This window comes from Mus caroli, chromosome 16 (assembly GCF_900094665.2).
Source record: "Mus caroli chromosome 16, CAROLI_EIJ_v1.1, whole genome shotgun sequence".
In the NCBI taxonomy this organism is placed as follows: domain Eukaryota; kingdom Metazoa; phylum Chordata; class Mammalia; order Rodentia; family Muridae; genus Mus; species Mus caroli.
In genome coordinates this window covers 52501975-52524216 of record NC_034585.1, presented here as the reverse complement: position 1 = coordinate 52524216, position 22242 = coordinate 52501975, and the positions used below count along the sequence as shown (strand labels likewise).

Below are 22242 nucleotides of genomic sequence, written 5' to 3'. Positions count from 1 at the left end.
TTTTTTTTGGTTTTTTGAGACAGGGTTTCTCTGTGTAACCCTGGTTGTCCTGGAACTCACTCTGTAGACCAGGCTGGCCTCGAACTCAGAAATTCGCCTGCCTCTGCCTATGAGTGCTGGGATTAAAGGCATGTGCCACCACGCCCGGCTTTTTTTTTCTTTTGGTGTTCTTCTACTTTCTGTCAAAAGCTGAAGCTGAACAAGGCTCTCAAGAGAAAATGAACAAATGCCAATGGCTCTCTCTCCAACACCGTGAACAAAATACATTTATTTTCTTTTACTCACTGAGCTATCTCACTGGCTCAACACTTCTTTTCTTTACAAATTACTAGGCTCGGGTATCCTGATATAGTAACAAAAAATGAACTGAATCACTGGATATCACAGTTTCTGATCTGGCAATATTAAAATACACACACACACACACACACATATATATGGATGGATGGATGGATAGATAGATAGATAGATAGATAGATAGATAGATAGATAGATAGATCACTCACCCAACTTAATCTAAATCAAACATTTTAAATGGAGAAAGCACCCCCTGCAAATTTTAAGTCAACTAATGAAAATAAATACCTAAAATAACATTCTTTAGATAGTTCTCTAAAGCACTACTGACTCCCTCCCATCACCCTCCTCTGCCAAATGCTACAACTGCCTTACACACACGCAAAAAAAAAAAAAATGTTCTAAATTAAGGCTAAACATGTAGCCAGAAATAGTACTGAGTGCTTTTAATTTCAGCATTCTGGAGGCAGCTGATCTCTGTGGGTTTGAGGCAACCTGGTCTACATAGTGAGTTCTAGAACAGCCAGAGCTACATTGTAAAACCCTGTCTCAAAATAAAAGGGTGCATGAAAGCAAAAAATTTATCTAATAAATAATTAATACTTATTATGTAAATCAGGTTATTCCTACATTTAAACCACAAAATGCTGGGGGTCACTTTTTTTAAAAGATGACTTTAAAAACGTGTTACGGGCTGGTGAGATGGCTCAGTGGGTAAGAGCACCCGACTGTTCTTCTGAAGGTCCAGAGTTCAAATCCCAGCAACCACATGGTGGCTCACAACCATCTGTAACGAGATCTGGCGCCCTCTTCTGGAGTGTCTGAAGACAGCTACAGCGTACTTACATATAATAAATAAATAAATCTTAAAAAAAAAAAAGTGTTACATAAGTAGAAATTAGTAATTGCTCTTGCTAGCTTTGTCTTATACAGAATAAGTAAATAATTTTTTAAATTATACATCCTGATATACTGTAATCCTAGTACTTAGAAGGTAGAACAGAAGAATAATTTTCAGCTTTATAGTGTGTTCAAGGCTACCCTGTGCTACATGAAATGCTGTTTCAAGAAAATAAAACATAGGGCTGGAGAGATATCCCAGTGGTTCAGAGCACTGCCTGCTCATCCAGAGGACCTGGGTTCAATTCCCAGCACCCATATAGCAGCTCACACCTGTCTGTAACTCCTATTCCTGAGGACCCACCCAACACCCTCACATAGACATACATGCAAACAAAATACCAATGCACAGGAAATACAAATAAATTTAGAAAATTAAAAAAAGGAAGGAAGGAAGGCAGGCAGGCAGGCAAGGAAGTGCAGGGTCTGGAGAAGTGACTCAGGAGGCTAAGAGCACCAGCTGCCCTTCCAGAGGACTCAGGTTCAATTCCCAGAACCCACATGGTGGCTCAGTCACACCATCTCTAACTCTAGTCTCAAGAGATCCAACATCATCCTTTAGCCTCCGCAGGCACCAATCATGTATGTGATACACAGACATACATAGAAGCAAAGTACCTATACATATAAAAATTAATTAATTAATTGGTTAGTTAAAAAACCTAAACTAAACAAAAACAAGGTGTCATTTTCAGCATATATCAGGAATATAACTCTTCTAAATCTAAATTATTAATAAATGAACATTAGACATGCCATTCATTCACCAAAGAAACACTGAACTATGCTTTATATAAAATCTAAAATGAGCACTGGAAGGTATACTGACTACCATGTAAATAACTTAAGTCAAGTCTCATAAAGTTCCATGTTCCACCCTCAGTTAATCAGAACACAGAATTGTACCTAAAACACTGACTAAAGTTTTACAGTATATTTTAATTACACTAAAAAGAAAATAGCACAATGGTATTGGTATCAGTAACTTTGAAGACATAAATATGTGAACACATACCTTCTGTAAATCAGCTGGTGCTGACCTTTTCCTTTTTCCCTCTGTAACAATCTCTACAAAGATGAAAGACATAATAAAATCATTACTTAATATCTAAATGACAGAATTTAATGTACAGGATCCTTTTATATATACCACGTATTTAAAATTGTTTGTTATGCTTATAATACACTGATATGTTCTGTAGATCCTAAAGGGCTATGCCTAACGACCAAAAAATCTGTCATGTGTCAGTGTCACAGACAGTCACAAAAGTCTCCAGCATGAGGGTAATTTAGAAGAACTAAACAGAAATTTCCTGATAAAAACTTCATACCCATGGTAGAATCAGATGATTGGGCAAATGCTCGTGAGAGAGAGCAGAGGTGACATTATCTAGAAGTTGGCAGTCTTCTACAAAAAGATTTCCTTCCTCTCTCTTACACACACACACACACACACACACACTCACACACACACACACAGCCTCACAACGCTGCATAAATAGAAACACTTTAACTCTTTACTCATCAGTGTTTTCAGACTTCCTGTGGGTTTTACTTATATGAATTCTCTCAATCAGCAAATAATTTGCTTAATACTATCATGTGGCACTCATCTCAGGTATAATGAGCACGCCTTTAATCCTAGCACTCAGAAGGAAGAGGCATGTGGGACTCTGTGATTTCAAGGCCAGCCTGGTAGTCTACATACCAAGTTCCCAGACAACCAAAGCTAATGGTAAGATCCTATTCAAAAAATAAATAAATAACTGTAACCTACCAAATTATATAGCAGACTTCGTAATAAAAACTGCATACATATTCATGTGTATATACATAACACCAAGACATCTACTTGTGGCATATTACTATAATTTGGCAAGAAAATTTTTGTCACAATAAATGATGGAGAAGCAATCTTTTGTATGTTTGAGTACATGCATGTAATGGACATGTAGGGTACATACAGGCAGGTATGTGTGCAAGCTGCACACATCTCTGAGTATGTAGGGAAAACAGAAGACATCAGGTATTCTGCGTATCAATCGCTGCCTTACTAGAAACAAGGTCTCCTTCATTGAACCTCCAGGTTCAGCCAGCAGCCAATGGGCCCACGACCCTTCAGTCTCTATCCACCACAAGTGCTAGGATAGCAGCCTACAGCTACACTAGTCTTTTCAGAAGGATGTTGTAGATTTGAACTTAGAGATCCACCTGCCTCTGCCTCCCAGGTTCTGGGATTAAACGTGTGTGCCACCACACCCAGCTTCACCCAACTTCTGAAATATAAACCTCTCATTCCACATGCTGTCCTTGGCCCCGAACCCTTTCCTTGACTCCACGTCCTGTCACATCACTTTACCCTACGTTAAACTAAACTTATTCTTCTGCTTCCTCCTACTGCTTAGTATCATTGGATTCATTATCAACTTTATTATCCCCAACCACCGAAAACTCACATTTTTTTTTTCTTCTCAAGAAAGGGTTTCCCCGTATAGTCCTGGCTGTCCTGAAATTTGCTCTGCAGACCAGGCTGGCCTCAAACTCAGAACCTGCCTGCCTCTACCTCCCAAGTGCTGAGATTAAAGTGTGTACCACCATGGCTGGCTGCAAACTCACATTTTAAAACTCTGAAATTAGTTACGTCCTTTATTCAACCCAACAAAACCTCCAATTCTTGAGCTCAGATTTTTAAAACTCCATTTTCATAATACCTCGCCTATTTCACAACAAGCCATGACTGCAATATTAACTTCTCAAACTGTATCTGTATTTGTCTTCATCCCCACTTTCCCCGTCACCAAATCTCCTCCATGCCCCCTCTTCCAGCACCTCACCCTAACTACAGTTTGCCGGATACATCGTTAACCATCTTCTTCTCCGCTGACCTTTCCTAGTCCCTTGCAAATCAGACTTCATAGTCCTTTCTTTCTAACCCTGACTCCCTACTCCAACTTGTGTACTTCCCCTCCTCTCACTTTCTCAGCTTATTCCTGTGGCCTACCTCCTCCCATCCCTTAGCTCCTTCAGGTTCTTCAAATCTGCCTTCTTCTGTTGCTGTTGGACCACATTCACCAGGAAAAGTAACCTCTATGGGCAAATCCCTCACATGACTTTCTCTGAAATGCTAACATTCCACTCTCCTCCTAACCTTACTCCTAGTTTACCTACCTAACTGCTTGCCAATGTCTATTTTCTCCATTTGCAAATTATCTGACCTTGTTTTGTTTTGGGGTTTTTTGTTGTTGTTGTTTTGGGTTTTTTGTTTGCTTTTGGTTTTTTTGGGTTTCTCTCTAATGTAGGCCTAGCTGGCCTAGAACTTGCTATATAGACCAGGCTGGCTTTGAAGTCACATGGTGCTGGGATTAAAGACGTGTGCCACCATGCCTAGCTCTTTACACTTTCTCTGAACAATCCTACTTACTTCAACTGCCTTAGGTATCGTCTTGGAAAAGAATGCAGATTCACCATGATTAGTTGCAGCTTTTTAATTTGAATTTAATCGTAGCCCATTGCTTTTGAGGAAGAGGCCAGTGCAGGACTTTCCCTGAGGTCCTGATGCACAGAGAAGGAACTTAGTCCCTCGTCTATAACAGGTACATGCTCCGCAAGGCCAGTAATGGCCAGGGCCTTGGAGGAGCTGCTGTTTTCCAGATCCTGAGAACCCAACTTTTCCCTTCCAAAGCCAGTGAGCACTTGGTCTGTGATGAACTTGAGATATCTTGTGTTCTCTTTGGGAAAAATTGCTTGATTGGTTTCTTGCAAACTGTCCCATTATGTTAGTTTTCTGCTGACTCTGCCATTTTCCCCTACAAACTGTATATAAGATGCTGTAATTCTTGATAAACTTGTTTGGCATTAAGAAATAGCTTGTGCAAGACCAGATCCCTGCTTTCCTATCTTATCTTCTCATCCCCTGGTTATCACCCTTAGGACCCAGTCACTTAAGAACAACTTGCTGATCCAGGTCACATTATACTTCTTCTTTTTTTGTTTGTTTGTTTTGGTTTGGTTTTTTTGTTTTTGTTTTTTGAGACAGGGTTTCTCTGTATAGCCCTGGCTGTCCTGGAACTCACTTTGTAGACCAGGCTGGCCTGGAACTCAGAAATCCGCCTGCCTCTGCCTCCCAAGTGCTGGGATTAAAGGCGTGCGCCACCAACGCCAGGCCACATTATACTTCTAATACTACAAACAGATATCACCTGGACCAACTGATACATGTTAGGAAAATATATAATAGGACACTAAGCCCTCAAGAAGAAATCAGGACGCACTCTGCTACATTTTCATTTATTTATTGGGGGCTGGAGGATTCATACATATTGCAGCGCTCATGTGGAGGTCAGAGGACAATGCTCAGTTGTCTCTCTCTCATCACCAAGTGAATTCTTGTATCCGTTTCATCAGGAAGCACCTTTACCCACTGAGCCATCTACCAGTCCTCACAGCCAATTTTCTTCTTTTTTATGTTTTTAATTGAAATAGAATTATATCCATTTCTCCCCTTCCTCTCCTCCCTTCAGCACCTCTCCGCTACCCTCACTTGAAAACCACTTTCTTCATGAGCCACAATATACAAGAGCACACAAAGAATTTAGAAACCCTGAAGGTAGTTTGGTTTTTGGATTTAAACCCCAACTAGTTATTTTTTAGCCATGTAACTCTTTTTTTCCCCAAAGTATGGAAAATTAACATAAAATGTCAGTAAAAGATATTAAAGATATAGATACTGTATTTAGGACCAGAATTTTAATCCTGGTCCTATTTCTAACACTAGCTCTTACTATAGATGCTTATGACTCTTAAATCCTAGTTTCATTCATAAATCAAAAATAATAGGTCACTTGAAAGGGTTTTTGAAAGAATGAAAGTTTGTCAGGCCAAGAGTGCAGAAGGTACAGTCCACCAATGTCATTTTCAGACACTTGCAAACTACATCTCAGACTGAGCTGAGCTCTGTGAGTACATGAATAGGAAGACAGAGTGTTGGACCACTGGTTTTGATGAGCACATGAATCTCAGGTGATGAAAAAGAGATTTACTCTAAAACAAAGTCAAGAAAACAACCGGGGCCAGGCAGTGGTGGTGCACGCCTTTAATCCCAGCACTTGGGAGGCAGAGGCAGGAGGATTTCTGAGTCCAAAGCCAGCCTGGTCTACAGAGTGAGTTCCAGGACAGCCAGTGCTACACAGAGAAACCCTGTCTTGAAAAAACAAAGAACAAAAAAAAAAAAAAAAAGGAAAAGAAAAGAAAAAGAGAAAACAACTGGGTCATGCTAAAAGGAGGTGATATTACTGTGCTACAAACTGTTTCCAGGGACAGGAGCGATGGCTCAGCAGTTAAGCACACTAACTGCTCATGCACAGGGCATAGGTTTGATTGCCAGCACATGGCGGTTCACAACTATAGTCCAGTTCGAAACGCTCTGGTGTCTTCTCCTGATCACCACAAGCACCAGGAGCATGCATGGTACACATGTGTGCATGCAGGAAAAATACTCATAGACATAAAATAAAATATATAAATCAAAACTAAAATATTTGAAGAGGGAGATGGTGGCACACGCCTTTATTCTGAGTGTCCAGGAGGCAAAGGCGGGCAGATCTCTGAATGTGAGACCATCCTGTTCTGCAGATCAAGTGGCAGGACAGCATACTTCTGTTAATATCTATGTGAAAAGTCAAATGTACTATTAAGTAATTTCCTTAATGTTCATATTACACAACTAGAAGCATACTGGGGGCAGCTAGAAAACTAGATTTCTGAATGGTTCTGATAACACATCCTCTGCAGAAAGGCCATTTCCAAAGGAGAGTCATGAAAAAAAAAAATTCTCTACATGAACACCAACAATTTTTATGAATCTGGGGTCTTAATCTCAAAATTCACCCAAAAAGATCTTTCCTATAGATATAGCTAACATAAATAACTGTGTGTTTTCAGACTAACCACTTTTTAACTCTCAAAATTCCTTTTTTGTTTGTTTTTTGTTTTTAAAAATTTCTTTATTTGTTATATGAAAGTACACTGTAGCTGTTTTCAGACACCCCAGAAGAGGGTATCAGATCCCATTACAGACGGTTGTGAGCCACCATATGGTTGCTGGGAATTGAACTCAGGACCTTCGGAAGAGCAGTCAGTGCTCTGAACCGCTGAGCCATCTCTCCAGCCCCTCAAAGTTCTGTTTCTAAAAGTATATGCATCAAATAAACTATAATAAGTGGATATAACCAGGTGAGGGGCACAGATTCCGCCAATGGATAGAAAAGGCTAATATCCTGATATAACACACTAACACATATAAATGTACCAAGCCAGGATGAAACGTACTTATTAAGAAGGGACTGTACATCTTAAACTGAGATTATGATTACACCTAAAGTTCTCCATTCAAAAACTCCCAAGTGATACTAGATATGGCATTTTTCTAGTATGTCAATTTTACTTGACCCCAGGGAGCAGGAATATTAAAACAAAAACTCAGCAGTAGAGACATGCATATAAAAACACCTTTGCATAAATGTTGCATATATTTATGCATCTTGCATAAATATAATTCCAAAGGCAAAGAACAGCTAGTATCTTTAAAATACGCAGTGGGAAAAAGCTAGGCGTGGTAGCAACACACCTAAAATCCTAGCATGGGAAAAGTCTGAGGCAGGAGACTCCTGAGCTCCAAGGCTGCAAGAGGATGATGACCATTCCTCCAAAAACAAAAACAAAAACAAAACAAAAAAAAAAAAGACAAAAATATTGATAAAATCCATTGCATATGAAAAGATCTTGGGAGTTCAACTCTGTCAAACCGAGTCCATAGAGATCTGTGCTCATAGCCTTCACTTCAACTGTAAGAGTTTTAGACACATTGCCACCGGGCATACCTAAATAGATTTGGAACTGCTGAGTCTAACTCTACCAAAATAAACCGTATAATGAGAAAGTTTACAATGGGTTGAGCTGAGTTGGTAGTGGTGCAAGCCTTTAACACCCCAGAACATGGGAGGCAAAAGGGGATATCTCTGAGTTGGGAGGCCAGCCAGGTCTACAAACTAAGTTCCAGGATAGCCAGAACTACACAGAGAAACTCTGTCTCAAAAAACCAGAAAGAGGAAAAGGGGGGGGGGCCCCTGGCCTGTAACCCCACCATTCAGAAGAGGTAATCAGGGGGAATAGGAATATGACCCCATCCTGAGTTACACAGGGAGACCTTTTCTCAAAAACAGAAAAAGAAAAGAAAACAAAAACAACTCAATGAATTCATCGACGCTGTTTTATGTACTAGACAGTGCTTTTCTATGCACACGGGAGCTGACTCCAGGACTTAAGAGGTGCACTTAACAGATGAGATGTATAACAATAACTTGTCGACGGGGCGGAGCTCTATCTCAATTTTATACAAAACTTAAAAGAGGTTCTTGAGTTTCAAGTCTTAAAACAATTCCAAAAAATGGGCTGAGATTTAAAAAAACAAAAAACAAAAAACAAAAACAAAAACAAAAAACCCGGCTTCAAATCCTTTGACTTTCGAATCACTTTTGGAAGATGCTGGAGGCTGGAAAAGAAAAACGCTATTAAACGAGCCTGTCGGACGAGAGGGACAGCAGGAGTATTTTATTTACTCGAGGAGCTGCGGGGCGACCGACAAGCCCCGCCTTCCTCGCTTGCAGCTTCTCCGATCTGCCAAAGGAAGGAGGGAAGCCGGCCAGGCGAGGGGTCAAAGGATCGGAAAGGAGAGTGACATCTTGCGCGGGGAAGGTGGGAGCGAAAGTGAACGCGGGTGCAATTACGAGAAGGCGTGGCAGGACAGCGGCTATAGCCAGCAGAGAAGACGGCTGGACCGAAGACAATCAAGGAGCGTGTCCCGGGAGGAGGGAGCATACCAAAGGGGTGCAGAAGGGGCAGGCGGCCGAGGCTTTTCGACAGCTGCGGGCGCCCCCCCACACACCCCAGCTCTCCATTATGCGCGCCCCCGCCGCTCCCTCTCTCCCTCCCTTCCTCTCTCCCTCCCTCTCTCCCTCCCTCTCTCCCTCCCCACCGCGCCGCGGAGCCGCCGCCAGCCGCGCAGGTACAATGGTCGGCTCGGCCCTCGCGCGGGCTCTCCTCACCTGATGAAGCTCGCCGACGCCCAGGCCTGGCCCTGTCCATCTTCTCCTCCGCCGGCTCCTCCAGTCCCACTTCCAGGCGCTGTCACCTCAGGACCCCTCGGGCTGGGGAAGGGAGGGGGAGGGGAAGAGAGAAAGCCAGAAGTGGGATTCGCGCTTGCGCACTAGTCGTCGCCTCCCCCCGACCGGAAGTCCCTTGCCCCTCCCACCTCTGCCGGAGGTAGCGCTTCCTGGGCCTTGTTTTGCCTGCGAGCCTATCGTTCTGTCGTTCGTTAGGCGGAGGGGACTTAGACCACGAGGGTCCCTAAGGAAAAACTTGATTCACTATTTTTTAACCCGTTGACTTTAAAATTTGAGTTGACAAAAATTACAGATACCGAGTACCTCTGCTTTTATGCCTTTTGAACAAAATTACCCCCCAAAATATGAGAAGCTACTGTCTGTAGTATTTCTAGCTATTTGTCCTCAAGAGCCTACTCAAACTTAGAAATAGGGACAGCAAAATGTAGCTGTTCCTGTTGTTTGGTGTAAGAAATAAACAAATATGAGTCTTTTCTATCAAAAACTATAAAGCCTGTGTTTGGTACTGTTAGGCCTCCGGATCCAAAATAACAGTCGTGGCCCAGCACATAGATCTCTGATAGATAAAGGCTAGCATTTGTTTCCCTTGCCTAGCAGATGGGGCAGATGGCTCCTCGTTGACATATACCTGTGATTGCATATCAAAGCCCCAAAGTCCCCATCCACAAATACCCCTACCTCAGCCTCCTGGCCTCTCACCTTCCCTACTCCTGCAGATGCTAAGCCCCAGGCTGTCCCAGAGCTCCACTCTCTGGGGCCAAGGATTCTCCCCATGCACCTGCCATCTGTTACTGTCTCACCATCCCCACTCCTCTCTCTCTGCTCTTCCTGTGCCCCCTCTCACACAGGAGCAAGAAACTCACATCTTTTTTTTTTTCTCCCCCACCTTGTATGACATTTAGACACGTTGTAATCTTCCCACCCAGTTGGAGCCGGGAATGTTAGGTATTCCATGACCCAGTTTCCCCTTCTCATTTCCTGTGTGCTAATTCTTTTCAAAAGAGCCACTAGAATTAAGACTATAATATGCTTGACCCAGGGAATGACACTATTAAGAGGTGTGGCCTTTTGCAGTAGGTGTGTCACTGTGGGTGTGGGCTTCAAGACCCTGGTCCTAGTTCTGTTAATAAAAAGATAAGAAAGAGGAAGAGTATGTTTGGTGGCTGTGCAGTCAGGTGTGGGAGATGGGGTGCCTCCACCAGCCCATGCTGAGCCACCCCTTCCCCCTATAGAGTTTATTGAGTAGACACCGGCCATGAGCACCATGAGGACAAGGAGAGAGATGGGGGAGGGGAATGGGGAGACAGGCAGAAGGAACAAGAGTACAGAGCAGGAGCAAGAAGGCAATAGAGCAGAAGAGAGAGAGGGAAGGTGGCAAACAGCCCCTTTTATAGTCAGTCAGGCACACCTAGTTGTTGCCAGGTAACTGTGGGGTACAGCCTGGACAAAATGCTAACAGTTCTAGCTGCCAATCTTCTGTTTGCCTTTGGAATAAGATATAGGACTCTCAGCTCTTCCTATACTATGCCTGCCTGGACACTGCCATGATCCCCCCCCTTGATGATAATGGACTGAACCTCTGAACCTGTAAGCCAGCCCCAATTAAATGTTGTCCTTTATAAGAATTGCCTTAGTCGGGCAGTGGTGCTACATGCCTTTAATCCCAGCACTCGGGAGGCAGAGGCAGGTGGATTTCTGAGTTCGAGGCCAGACTGGTCTACAAAGTGAGTGCCAGGACAGCCAGGGCTATACAGAGAAACCCTGTCTCAAAAAAAACAAAAGAATTGCCTTGGTCATGGTATCTATTCACAGCAGTAAAATTCTAAAATATGCTCAGAGCCGCCCCACCCCCACCCCCACCCCACCCCCGGAAAGACACAGGTCACCACCTGAATTACAATATAAATCAAATTCACTTCCTTTCTCAGTGTTTGCTCTTCTGAGCACATCCTCCTCATGAAGTTGTTTGCCTTGTCCAAACATTTCAATTGCAATGGTGGTCTCTTTCGTTACTGCCCTAGCCCATTTCTAACATTTGGCTCTATAGTGAGACACTGGATGCTAAATTCACTCCAGTAGTGACAAACACGACAGGCCCTGAAAACCTGGGTGCTGTCCCGAGGCGAAAAGTTCACAGAAACTTAGTCTCCTGGAATCGTGGCATCCTGTATAACGAATGCTCCAATGTCCTTGCTTTAGTTGGTAAACGGATCTGTGTGCTTTCCCTTAATATTGAGGAACCAGAGTAGATACTTAGAACTATAGATAGCTGAGTTACACCCATACATGAGTATTTACAATGACCTAGGGAGAAGGTGGACTATACAATAGACTAGAATAGAAACTATGGCAAGGGCATGGAAGAAGCCCATGCCCCTGGCTTCTAAGTTTAAACTGACTTTAGGTGGGGCTGTTTTTGATCCCAGTTGTTAACAATGAATTTTATCCCAGTTGGTTCCTACCAGTCCTGTTTTATGAAAGAATCCAGTGTAACCTCATTGTCATTTAACTTCCCTATTTTCTTCTGTATAAAAAGTTTGATGCTTGATTTGACAAATTACCTTCAGATCCACACTTGTGTCGAGTCTGTTTGTCACCCCAATTCCCGCCGACTCTATGCCCATCTGCCGGAACCCCTAATTCCCACTGATTGAGGAGGGCCCACTGGACCCAGTCCATGGCAACTGGAAAGCAAGAAGGTAGGAAAAGGAGGATAAAATAATACTGGAATGTTCCAAGCCAGAGGGTACAACAGAAATACTTGAGTCTTAATATCAAGTTTCAAGCCAGGCATACTCAGACCAGCCAGAGCTGCACATTTCCCGGTCCTTCATCCTTTTGAAGTGTGCAATTCAATGACCTTTTTTCTTTCCTTACATCACACCAAACAGAGACATCACACCATTATATGGTAACTCCCTAAAACTCTTCCCTTCCTGACCTATAGCTGCAGTTTAAAAAAAAAAAAAAAAAGAAAAAGCAGGTTTCTGGAAGCCACAACAGACTAGGATTAGCTACACAGCTTAATTCACAATTAAAAAGATATAGGATGGTAAGTGAATGAGAAAGAGAAAAAGGTAAAGAAAAAGGAAAGGAAAGGATATGACTGCTCCTAGGGATGGTAGAGGAGAACGTTTATTATAGACAAAAGGGAGAGAGCATAGCCAGAGGCAGACACATCTGGGAGAGTCCAGAATGGTCTTTGAATGAAATGTAAAGTAGTGACCAGGAGTGGGGGTGCCTTTGGCAGGCCTATGCCAAGGTGTATCCCTGAGAAATTACACCATGCAACAGATCCGCTGCAAAAGAGGTTTACTAGGGGAGGGGAGAGGAGTTAGGACCTGGGGAAAGGGAAGAGGCAGAGAGAGAGAGAGAGAGAGAGAGAGAGAGAGCACCGTGGGTGGGCAGGCACAAGGTGGCTCACCCAGAGAACCGAGAGGGAATGCAGAGAGAGCTTTGGGGTGGCCGGTGGTGCTTTTATCTGCAGCACACACCTGGCACACGTGGCAATGGCAGTAGATGATAAGCAGCTGCTAGGTCTCTGGACAGTGGAATTACCTGTCACTAACAGTTATGACCCTGAGCAATGTGGGAAGAGGAGGAGAAGAGAGAGGGACGAGAGGGGAACCAGGTACAGCAGCCAGGTCAAAAGTACAAAAAGAGGAAGGTAATCAAAGCCTCTCAGCCCAGTTCCCTGCTGTTCAGGGCAGGGGGTGGGGTTATACTGTGCAACAGGTAGGGGCTGAGGAATGCTGGAAGAGCCTGGAGTCTTTGTGTTTGGGGATACTGATATGAACTTCACAGTGAAGGAGAGAAGGAACTGGGGCCGAAGTAAGAAGTAAGAGAGTGCATAGAAAAGTCATCCTCCTGGCCAAGGTGTGGTCCTCTTGCCACCTTTCTCTGAGCTCAAAGTTAACAATAGCTTTACACTGTCTTTGCCTGGGAGGAGCAATCTGGTTCCTGCACGATGACCTGTTCCAGAATATGACCTCTGTAGCATAAATAATGGCTCTCAGTTTGTGGGTGATCTTTCTTGCCTATTGGACTTTCGGTTCTCAGAGTTTAAGGTGACTGCAGATTTAAGACAATTATTTGTTGTAACCTCCCCCCACAAGCCTGAAGCAGGCTGAGCCAGATCTTGGCTTTGCTTACCACTAAGGAGATCACCTAGGGTGAGGAGCAGGTGTGGCAGCAGTCCCAAGATGGCACCCAGGACTGCAGCTAAGTCTTGCGACTTGCACCTGACTTCCTCATACACCTGAAAATAAGCCACAACCAACCATCCTGAGAGCTGCGCAGGTGTACCTTGATGCCGGCAGTGTAAACAAGTCCATATTTGGTGGAGACATGCCCCTGCCACCCTGATTGGCTGAAGCTGCATGCCTGGTAAGATGACATGGACTGCTGTGAGTGGATGGGGGCCAGAGTATATAAGCAGACCTCCCTGGGTTCCCGGGGTCCCCATAGCAGCATCGAGGCGTTGCTGCAATAAAGGCTGTTGAGAAGAATCCTACCGTGTTGTGTCTTCCTTGCCTGCCGAGGTGGGCGCAACAACCTAGGATCACTCTATTGTTCTGCCACTGCCGCTGATGCTACCTGCTGTCTACATCTGACCCTACACGTGGTCACCTCATTTGGCAGGAATGGGCCTCCCCTCTCCTTTATAAAGCGTGTCCGCCATTAAAAATTTGAACCTTGAGCAGACTAGCTTGTCTTGGTTCCATTATTTCTCCACCCGCCTAGATTCCCTCTTCTCTTCCAGGTCCAAGATGCCTCCCAGGCTTGAACTCAGACATGAGAGCCGCAGGCCAGCCCAACAATTTGTCTTTGTGTCTTCAGCAGTAAAGGGAAACAATCTCTACATAGACAATTCTTGATTCATAAACATTTCTAGATTCAGGGATAATCAAGAGTCCCAAAGTAAAAGAGATAGATCCAGAGTAAAGACAGAGATGCCAGGCTTTGCTCCTGGTGTCAGTTACCCTATGGGCCCAGGTAAAGAGTTAATTCTTTCTTATATTTTTGGTTGTGAGCCTAGCCTTTAACGGCTGAGCCATCTCTCCAGCCCGAGTTAATTCTTTCTAGCAGCTTTGACAGGCCTGCCACAGTCCACGACAACTTCTGTCTGCTTTCTATCTGTATAAATGTGTCAGTCTACTGCCAAGTCTTCTTTGACTGGTTTATATCATTTAACATAATGTTTTCAAAGTCCACTCATGTCCTGGTATTTATTAGAAGATAGGTTGGTTTTATGATTGGATAATACTAGAGCTCCAGCTTTGAACTCTTAACAGATTATTTGGGTCATGAGGACTCATTTCAGTATTATAGGAATTTGAAGTTGGGTTTTTTTTTTGTTTTGTTTTGTTTTTTGTTTTGTTCTTTTTGGTTTGTTTGTTTTTTTTTTTTTTTTTTTTTTTTTTTTTTTGGTTTTTTTTTTTTTTTTTTTTTTTTGGTTTTTTTTTTGAGACAGAGTTTCTCTGTATATCACTGGCTGTCCTGGAACTCACTTTGTAGACCAGGCTGTCCTGGAACTCAGAAATGTCTCTGCCTCCTGAGTGCTGAGATTAAAAGCTGTGCCACCATGCTCGGCTGAAGTGTAGCTTTGAAAGACATTTGCAGGTTTGGAGGCCATTGACGATGGATCCCTTCATCATAATCCTCTTTGGTCCCCACCTTCCACCTCTCTGGTAACAATAGCAGCCAATCATCACAATTGTTCCTCCTTGGGCTGGTGAGATGGCTCAGTGACTAAGAGTACTGACTGCTCTTCTGAAGGTCCAGAGTTCAAATCCCAGCAACCACATGGTGGCACACGACCATCTGTAACAAGATCTGATGCCCTCTTCTGGAGTGTCTTAAGACAGCTACAATGTACTTACATATAATTAATAAATAAATAAATCTTTAAAAAAATTTGTTCCTCTTCAAGATTTGAATGTCATGTGAGAAGTAAAGATGGCTTTATTGAAGACTCCAACTTAAAAGAATGGATTTTGACTTCCACATCTGTAGCCCTGGGAAGATACATGAAATTCTGTAGTGGCTACTTCTGGTTGTCAAAATATTCATTTATTCATTCCAGGTGTTCATTGGAGTGATGGAGGTAATGCCTTTGTGTCCTGATCTTACTTGGACTCCATTTTCTGTCTACTCAGGCATGCTTCCAGCCGGAGTCCCCCAGGTCCCCATAACTGCATCCACGTTGGTAGCACATTGAAGGTTTCCATGACCCTGAAGGTAGGCTCAATGTGTAACTAAGATAACTGCTGAATGTATAACCAAAACAACTGCTGTGCTCTGCCAAAATCATAGTACAAGATTCCCCTGACCAGGAAGCCATTGTGGGGTTTGCCTTTATAAACATTATCCCTCTGCAGCTTTGGTACCAAGAGTTCTTTGTGGCAACAGCCTGCACTCAGTCAGTAGCTGTGGTCTCCCTTTTCCCAGCCTGGAACCTGCTTGCTCAAGGGTGGAGTTTCCTGCTCATTCGTTCTGCCACGCCCACTGCTGGACCCTGTCGCTTTGCTGTTTGGAGACACACACGTGTTCATCCTGCTACTGGATCCCGAGATTGTTTGGCGGGAAATCGGGTTCCCTCCCCCTTCCTTTATAACTGAGTGTCTAAAAAAGTAAAATAGAGAATTTGATCAGAATGCTGTCTTAGCTACATTTCTTTCTCTCGCCGCCTAGCCCCTCTTCGCTTCCAGGTTTCCAAAATGCCTTTCCAGGCTAGAACCCAGGCTNTGATCTGCTGGCCGGACACAACATTTGGCACCCAACATGGGGCTGAGAAACGGCAAAGGATTTTTGGAAGAGGCACTGCTGGTTTGGAGCTCCATGGAATAATTAAAGGATAAAGGAAATTCATACCGGAGAAGGTATGGGCTAAGCTGAGACAGCGTTAAACCCGAGCGCTGGTTCACTTTAGTTCAGCAGTGAAGCTTAAGAGGATCTGGGCACAGGCGGTAGGCCGTGGCTCGAAAAAGCTACATTGTTAGGTGTGAGAAAGGAAAGGGTTTATTAAAAGGAAATTAATAATCAGGCGGATTGCCGCAGTTATAAAAACTGCATCATGAGGGAGGAAATTGTCCCAAAAAGCAGAGAGAAATTTCAGGAGTGCCATACTTCGTTCTCTCTGGGCCTTATAGCAGGAGTACTCTGTCCCCTTTTTGTGTCTTGTTTAATGTCTGGTGCACCAATGCTGCTCTGTCCTAAAGATTAAAACATCACTTACTATCGTTTCCTCTCTTAAGAGTTAGTCCACATTCCACCTTAGACCATGGCCCCATTTATCCCTAACCTTGAGGAGAAGGCCCTGGTACGGGTGAATGTTGTTGTGATTCACTAGAAAACTCAGTTGGCTACATTTGGCATTGCACTGAGGGTGAGCTGGTTGCCCCAACCTCTACTGAGCTCCTTTCAGCTATTTAGAGCATGAAAAAAAAAAATTAAAACCCAAAGGGCTAAAACTGATAGCTTCATGCAGCTTACTGTTAAGGAAGCTGTGCTCAGTGGTACCTACTGAAGTGTGGACGTGGTTTTACATCAGAAAGATCATAGACAAAGGTGACATCTCTGACTGTGATGTTTGAAAATCAATCTTTCACATCTGATTTTGACTTTTTATTTGAATGCTCTTGACAATTTGAATTGAGAGTCCTATCTGAATAAAATAAGACCATCGAATAAGAACAAAGTTAATACAGGAAATGGAGAGAGAGCTCAATGGTTAAAAGCATCCACTGCCCTGGAAGATCTCTCTTTCATGCCCAACTCTCACATGACAGATCATTACCATGTGTAACTCTATTGCCAGGAGATCTGACCTCGTCTTCTGACCTCTTTGAGCTCCTGAATTCATGTGGTGGACATAAATTCACATAGGCTAACACACATATACATAAGACAAATAAATCAATCTAAGTTGGCTCTAATACCACAGGATCTGTCAATCATCTAGGCAGGAGACAACCCCTCAGAAGAGCTGGTTCAACTGAAGGCATGATAAGGATGTGAGAGGAGTAACTATTCAATGGGTCAATGTCCTTACACTAAAAGGGCCCCTCCTTTAATGAGGTTGTTTGCAGATCTTCAGAGCTATGTCTTCCCATTTTCCTGAGTTCTAATTCATAAGGCATACTTTTTCCTTTTCCTTCTATCTCTCTCATCAGATACTATCCAGAAGCCCAGGTGTGCTTTCCTTGGCATTCTGACTTCTTCAGTTTCTGTGCAGGCTTCCCTGCTGCCCACCCCTTTCCTCCCTCTGATGCTATCCTCTATCCATGACTGGAAAACATGATTTTCTCTGTCTTCCTAACTCCTGGGAGATACTAGGGTTCTCTGTTGCACAGGTACCACAGTCTCAATACAGAGATTAGAGAACAACATATAGGGAATCAATACTCACCCTCCACCACCATGGGGTCCCAGAGATCAAACTCAGGTTGTCAAGAGTAGCAGCAGGTGCCTTGACTTCTGAGCCATTTTGATGGCCCCTTTCAAAAATTCTTTTATGGATGAGACCAAAGTAAGAAAAGGAAACACCTATTCCTCTGAATAGAAGCATCTCCACTTCTATTTGAATGGGATCTTTCCTGACAGAAGGCATGGGTCATGGCGTTGTGCCCACCTCGGCCAGCAAGGAAGACACAACACAGTCGGATTCTTCTCAACAGCCTTTATTGCAGGAATGCCTCGATGCTGCTACGGGGACCCCGGGAACCCAGGGAGGTCTGCTTATATGCACCCCAGCACAGGGAAAGGCTTCGTGTCCTCCTGAGATAGGTTGAACCACCGTCACCGAATTAGCATGTACCTGCTCGGAAGGGGTTGGCACCAGACTCTGGCTTATGCCTGCGCAGTGGTGTTGTTTATGACAACGGCACACCGGAAACTGGCACCATCTTAGAGTTGGCTTCCTACATCTCCCCCTTTTTTGTTTAATAATATGATGCTGGACTAGGTCTGGGCAAATCTCTCCATCGGCCACGGCTCCTGTCTTAGGTCAATCCTCTAGTGTCACAGCCTTACCCGTCATGGGGTTGCCCTTTCGCCTCCAGGCCCCGTGTCTTAGGTTGATCTGTGCACAAGGAAAGTTGCCTGTCTCTGGATACCGTGGATCTGTGTGACTACAACTGTCAATTGACCTAGGGCAAACTCTTAATTTTTCAAAGAGGCCAGCCAAATATTGGGAGATGTGCCATCTTCAACAGCAATCATGGCCTGATATACCACAGCCTTGTATCCGGCATGATCTCTCTTAAGGCGACATACGAGTCAAAGGCAGAAACCACATCCCAGGAGGACCACCAATCCCCAGGCTAACATGCCAGCCCACTCCTTAAAAAAAGGAAAAATGCATTGATGATCCAAGCAGTGAAGTCTCAGAGGGTGACAGGGTCCATTCTAGCGCTATTAAGAGCAGCTATTTGCAACAGCAGTCGGTGTGATAGTTGTTCAGCTTCCAGGGACCAGCTTCCCTTCAGGTAATTTGAAATTTCTCAGCTCTGTCGAGAAGACTGTGAAAAGTTAGCTTGCAGAGGGGTAATACACAAACCTCTAAGGGGGGAAACACAAGATAGCTGGATCATATAATATAAATCCTCAACCTGTCCCTGAACCAAGTCTACCCTTTGATTGGCTAACAGAATGCCAGACGCCAAATGCGTATTAAATTCTTCTTGTATTTCCAATGCTACTGCAGTTTTCTCAACAATTTGATTGACAGTCTCAGCCATTTGTACTTGATTGGCCATGGCCACCGCAGCTGTAGTAGCTGCAGCAGCAGACACCACAATAGTTGAAATAATAAAATCTCTTTTTGTTCTAAGCAAATTAAATATGGGGAATCTATTGGGATTGGTTTCTACTGGGATAGGCACAAAGGTGGGAATTTTTACCTCTACTGCTGTACCATTGTCACCATCCCAGCACTCAGCCAAGTAACAATTTACCTCAGAATCATTACAGTTCAAGGAACCACCACTCACATTATTACTTATAAGAAAGGAAAAGTGTGATTTTACACATACTGAAGTATTGGGGGTAGAATCATTTGCCACAAGGCTATTAAATCAAATCCTGGTCAATCTGGTATCATTATGTCTAATAGCAGAAATATTGTATATCCTGAAACTCTCACCCTTGAGTCTGGCAAAAGGGGTTAACGATGTATATACCCCCTTTTCATTGGATAATACCCATTGGTAACAGGGCCAGAAGTTTCTTTTTTCAGTCTCATTCTTCTGCCAATCAAATGCTGTCTTATCAAGAGGTGGGGAAAATTCAAAACCTGGCAAGAATGATCTTTTTTTATGAAAAGGACTCTGGCACAGGGTAAACTCAGGTGGAAATTCTTGATAAAGAAATGGGATCTAGGGACAAGCGGGTAAAACCCTACGGCGGGTAGACATAATTCCCCAACGTAGCTCTTCAGTTCTCACTGGTGGGAGCATTCCCAGCCACAGGAATATCCACGTCCTCATGGCTCTGCTTGTTTTGAATTGCTCTGGTCAGCCGTTCTGGGACCCACAGCTGTTGTCGTTGATCCTGGGGAAACACACAAACAGACCCTCTTGCCTAAGTCAACACCAGTGGACAATGATTTCCACGCCATTATGGCAATCTGATTCACCTGCTCAAACACCTGCACTGGATATCCTGTCTGTTNTTGTGCAAAGCGACCTTGACCAAGCAGCATATCCCTATCCCATGCTGGATTTCCTGCAGCAGCATTAGCCGCTGCCTGTTCATTTGCAAATTTAATAAGGAAGGCTTTCCAATCTAAATACTGCCCAGGTGAAAGGCATGCCTTCACCAAGACTGCCCAATCGGACGGCATCATGCAGTGTCTATTCAAGGCCTCTACTTGAGCCACAGTATAGGAAGCAGTTAGGCCGTATGTCCACACGGACTCAGCCAAATTCCTGATTACTTTGAAATCTAGAGGCTCATGATATCTCTGCCCTGCTTGGTCGGTGAAAATAGGACATCCCAGCAAGGAGAATCTAACCTCTCTCCAAACCTCCGGACAGAAGGTCCGCCTATAGGCAGCTGCCGAGGAGTCATTGGGAGGGGGCGCAGAAGCTAATTCACCTTCCTCCTCCGCCTCCTTGTCCTTTCTGTCCACCTGATAACACTGTGTCTCCTTTCTTTTTCTTTTTTCTTTTTAAGCCCTTCTCCTCTTCCGACATACTCTCTTGTTGCTCTATAAGGATTTTAGCTCCAGGTTGATGAAAATTCAAACAGTAACAGAGTCCATATAACAGAACAAACAAGACCAAAACTATCAGACCTACCCACAAAAGGTCAATGGGAGAAAAAAGCATAACTACACAGCGAGGATCTATTGATCACTACGCTGAGGTTATCATAGTCCCTTAACTTGTCCCAAAACCAGGAACCTTAACTTGTCCCAAAGCCGGGAACCTTATCGTCTCAATCCAAGAACTTAAATTGTCCCACTTACCCGGGAACCTTATTGTCCCAATATCCTGGGAACTTACCAGCACCACCGTTCTGTAGCTGATGAGTTCTGAATCCGCGAGATCGTCCTCAGGTCCCTGTACGGGCCACCAGATGTTGCATCCACCTTGGCTGGCAAGGAAGACACAACACGGTCGGATTCTTCTCAACAGCCTTTATTGCAGGAACACCTCGAACCGCCGTTACCTAATTAGCATGTACCTGCTCGGGAGCGGTTGGTGCCAGACTCGGGCTTATGCCTGCTCAGTGGTGTTGTTTATGACAACGGCACACCGGAAACTGGCGCCATCTTAGAGTTGGCTTCCTACATCATGGTGCTGCTGTTTTGGAATCACTAGCTAAAGCTCCTTGGTTTTTCTTCTCAGACTTAAAATTTGGTTTCTCTGCAGTATGGGACCATGCCTGGAACCCCAACACTCTGGGGTTGGTGATCTGATGGCCAGATGTTCAAGGTCATCTTCAACATTATCCAGAGAGCTAGGAACAAAGGGATAAGCTTTTCCTCCCAGTAGTGATCACCAAATTTTGGTAGCATCTATTCAATTGTAATCCCCAGCATCTAAATACTAGTGTAGGAGGAGCTACCTGGCCTGAAGTAGTTTTGAATGTATGCACAACAAGACAAGCAGGGTCCTTTAGACAGGGCCTCACTGTGTAGCCTCGAACTCCTGGCTAGCCTGGAACACACATGTAGTAGAGTCAGACCTTGAACTCCCAAAGATCCACCTGTTTCTGCCTCCTGAGTGCTGTGATTTAAGGCATGCACCAGCATCCCCAGCTTCTTTGCTATCTTACACTGCACAGATAATTGGGTCTGCACGTTATTAAAATCAAATGCATTATGAGAAATGTGCATCTTTGAAATAGTTACATAATCTTTCAGTCAAAATAGAGATGTGGGCCATCAAGATGGCTCAGTGGACAGGGAAATGGTGCTGTGGTAACATGCTCAAACTCATACACATACTATACACACGGACAAAATAAATAAAACGGACCAAAAAATAAAATATAGAATAACCCAAACTATGCTCTAGTAACCAAACTCCATTTCTTAAATGTAGGGTTATATGGGTTTGAAGAAGTATTAAAAAAAGTATAGCAAAGTAAAAACAAAATTCGAGGCTTTTGGGCCCAGGCTTGGGAGTGTAGCCTTTGTGGCTTAGTGCTCCAGGTACTGGTCATAAAACAGATAGCGACATTCCTCCACCTACCCACTTCCTGGGTTCAATTCAAAGAATGACACCCTGACCATTACTGGAACCTGCAATGCAAATGTGCTATCTTTAGGGGCTCTTAGATTGTTAGGGGCTCTTAGAAACTGTCTTGAGAGATAACCTGACACTTGTGACTTTATACTTCCTTGTGACTCTTAACT

General features: G+C 43.8%; 1 protein-coding gene across 6 annotated transcripts in view; it reads right to left on the bottom strand.

The window, feature by feature from the left end:
- Nucleotides 1-9471, bottom strand: part of Senp7 (SUMO specific peptidase 7) — a 114940-nt gene extending 105469 nt beyond the window's left edge. For all 6 annotated transcript variants that reach the window (XM_021185135.2, XM_029470363.1, XM_029470364.1 and 3 more), the window contains exons 1-2: nt 9300-9471; nt 2213-2265 (exon numbers count right to left, since the gene is read on the bottom strand). In XM_021185135.2, the coding sequence (XP_021040794.1) occupies nt 2213-2265; nt 9300-9339 (93 nt within the window). In that variant the 5' untranslated portion in view covers nt 9340-9471. The remainder of the gene's footprint in view (nt 1-2212; nt 2266-9299) is intronic.
- Between the last annotated feature and the right edge of the window lie 12771 nt (nt 9472-22242).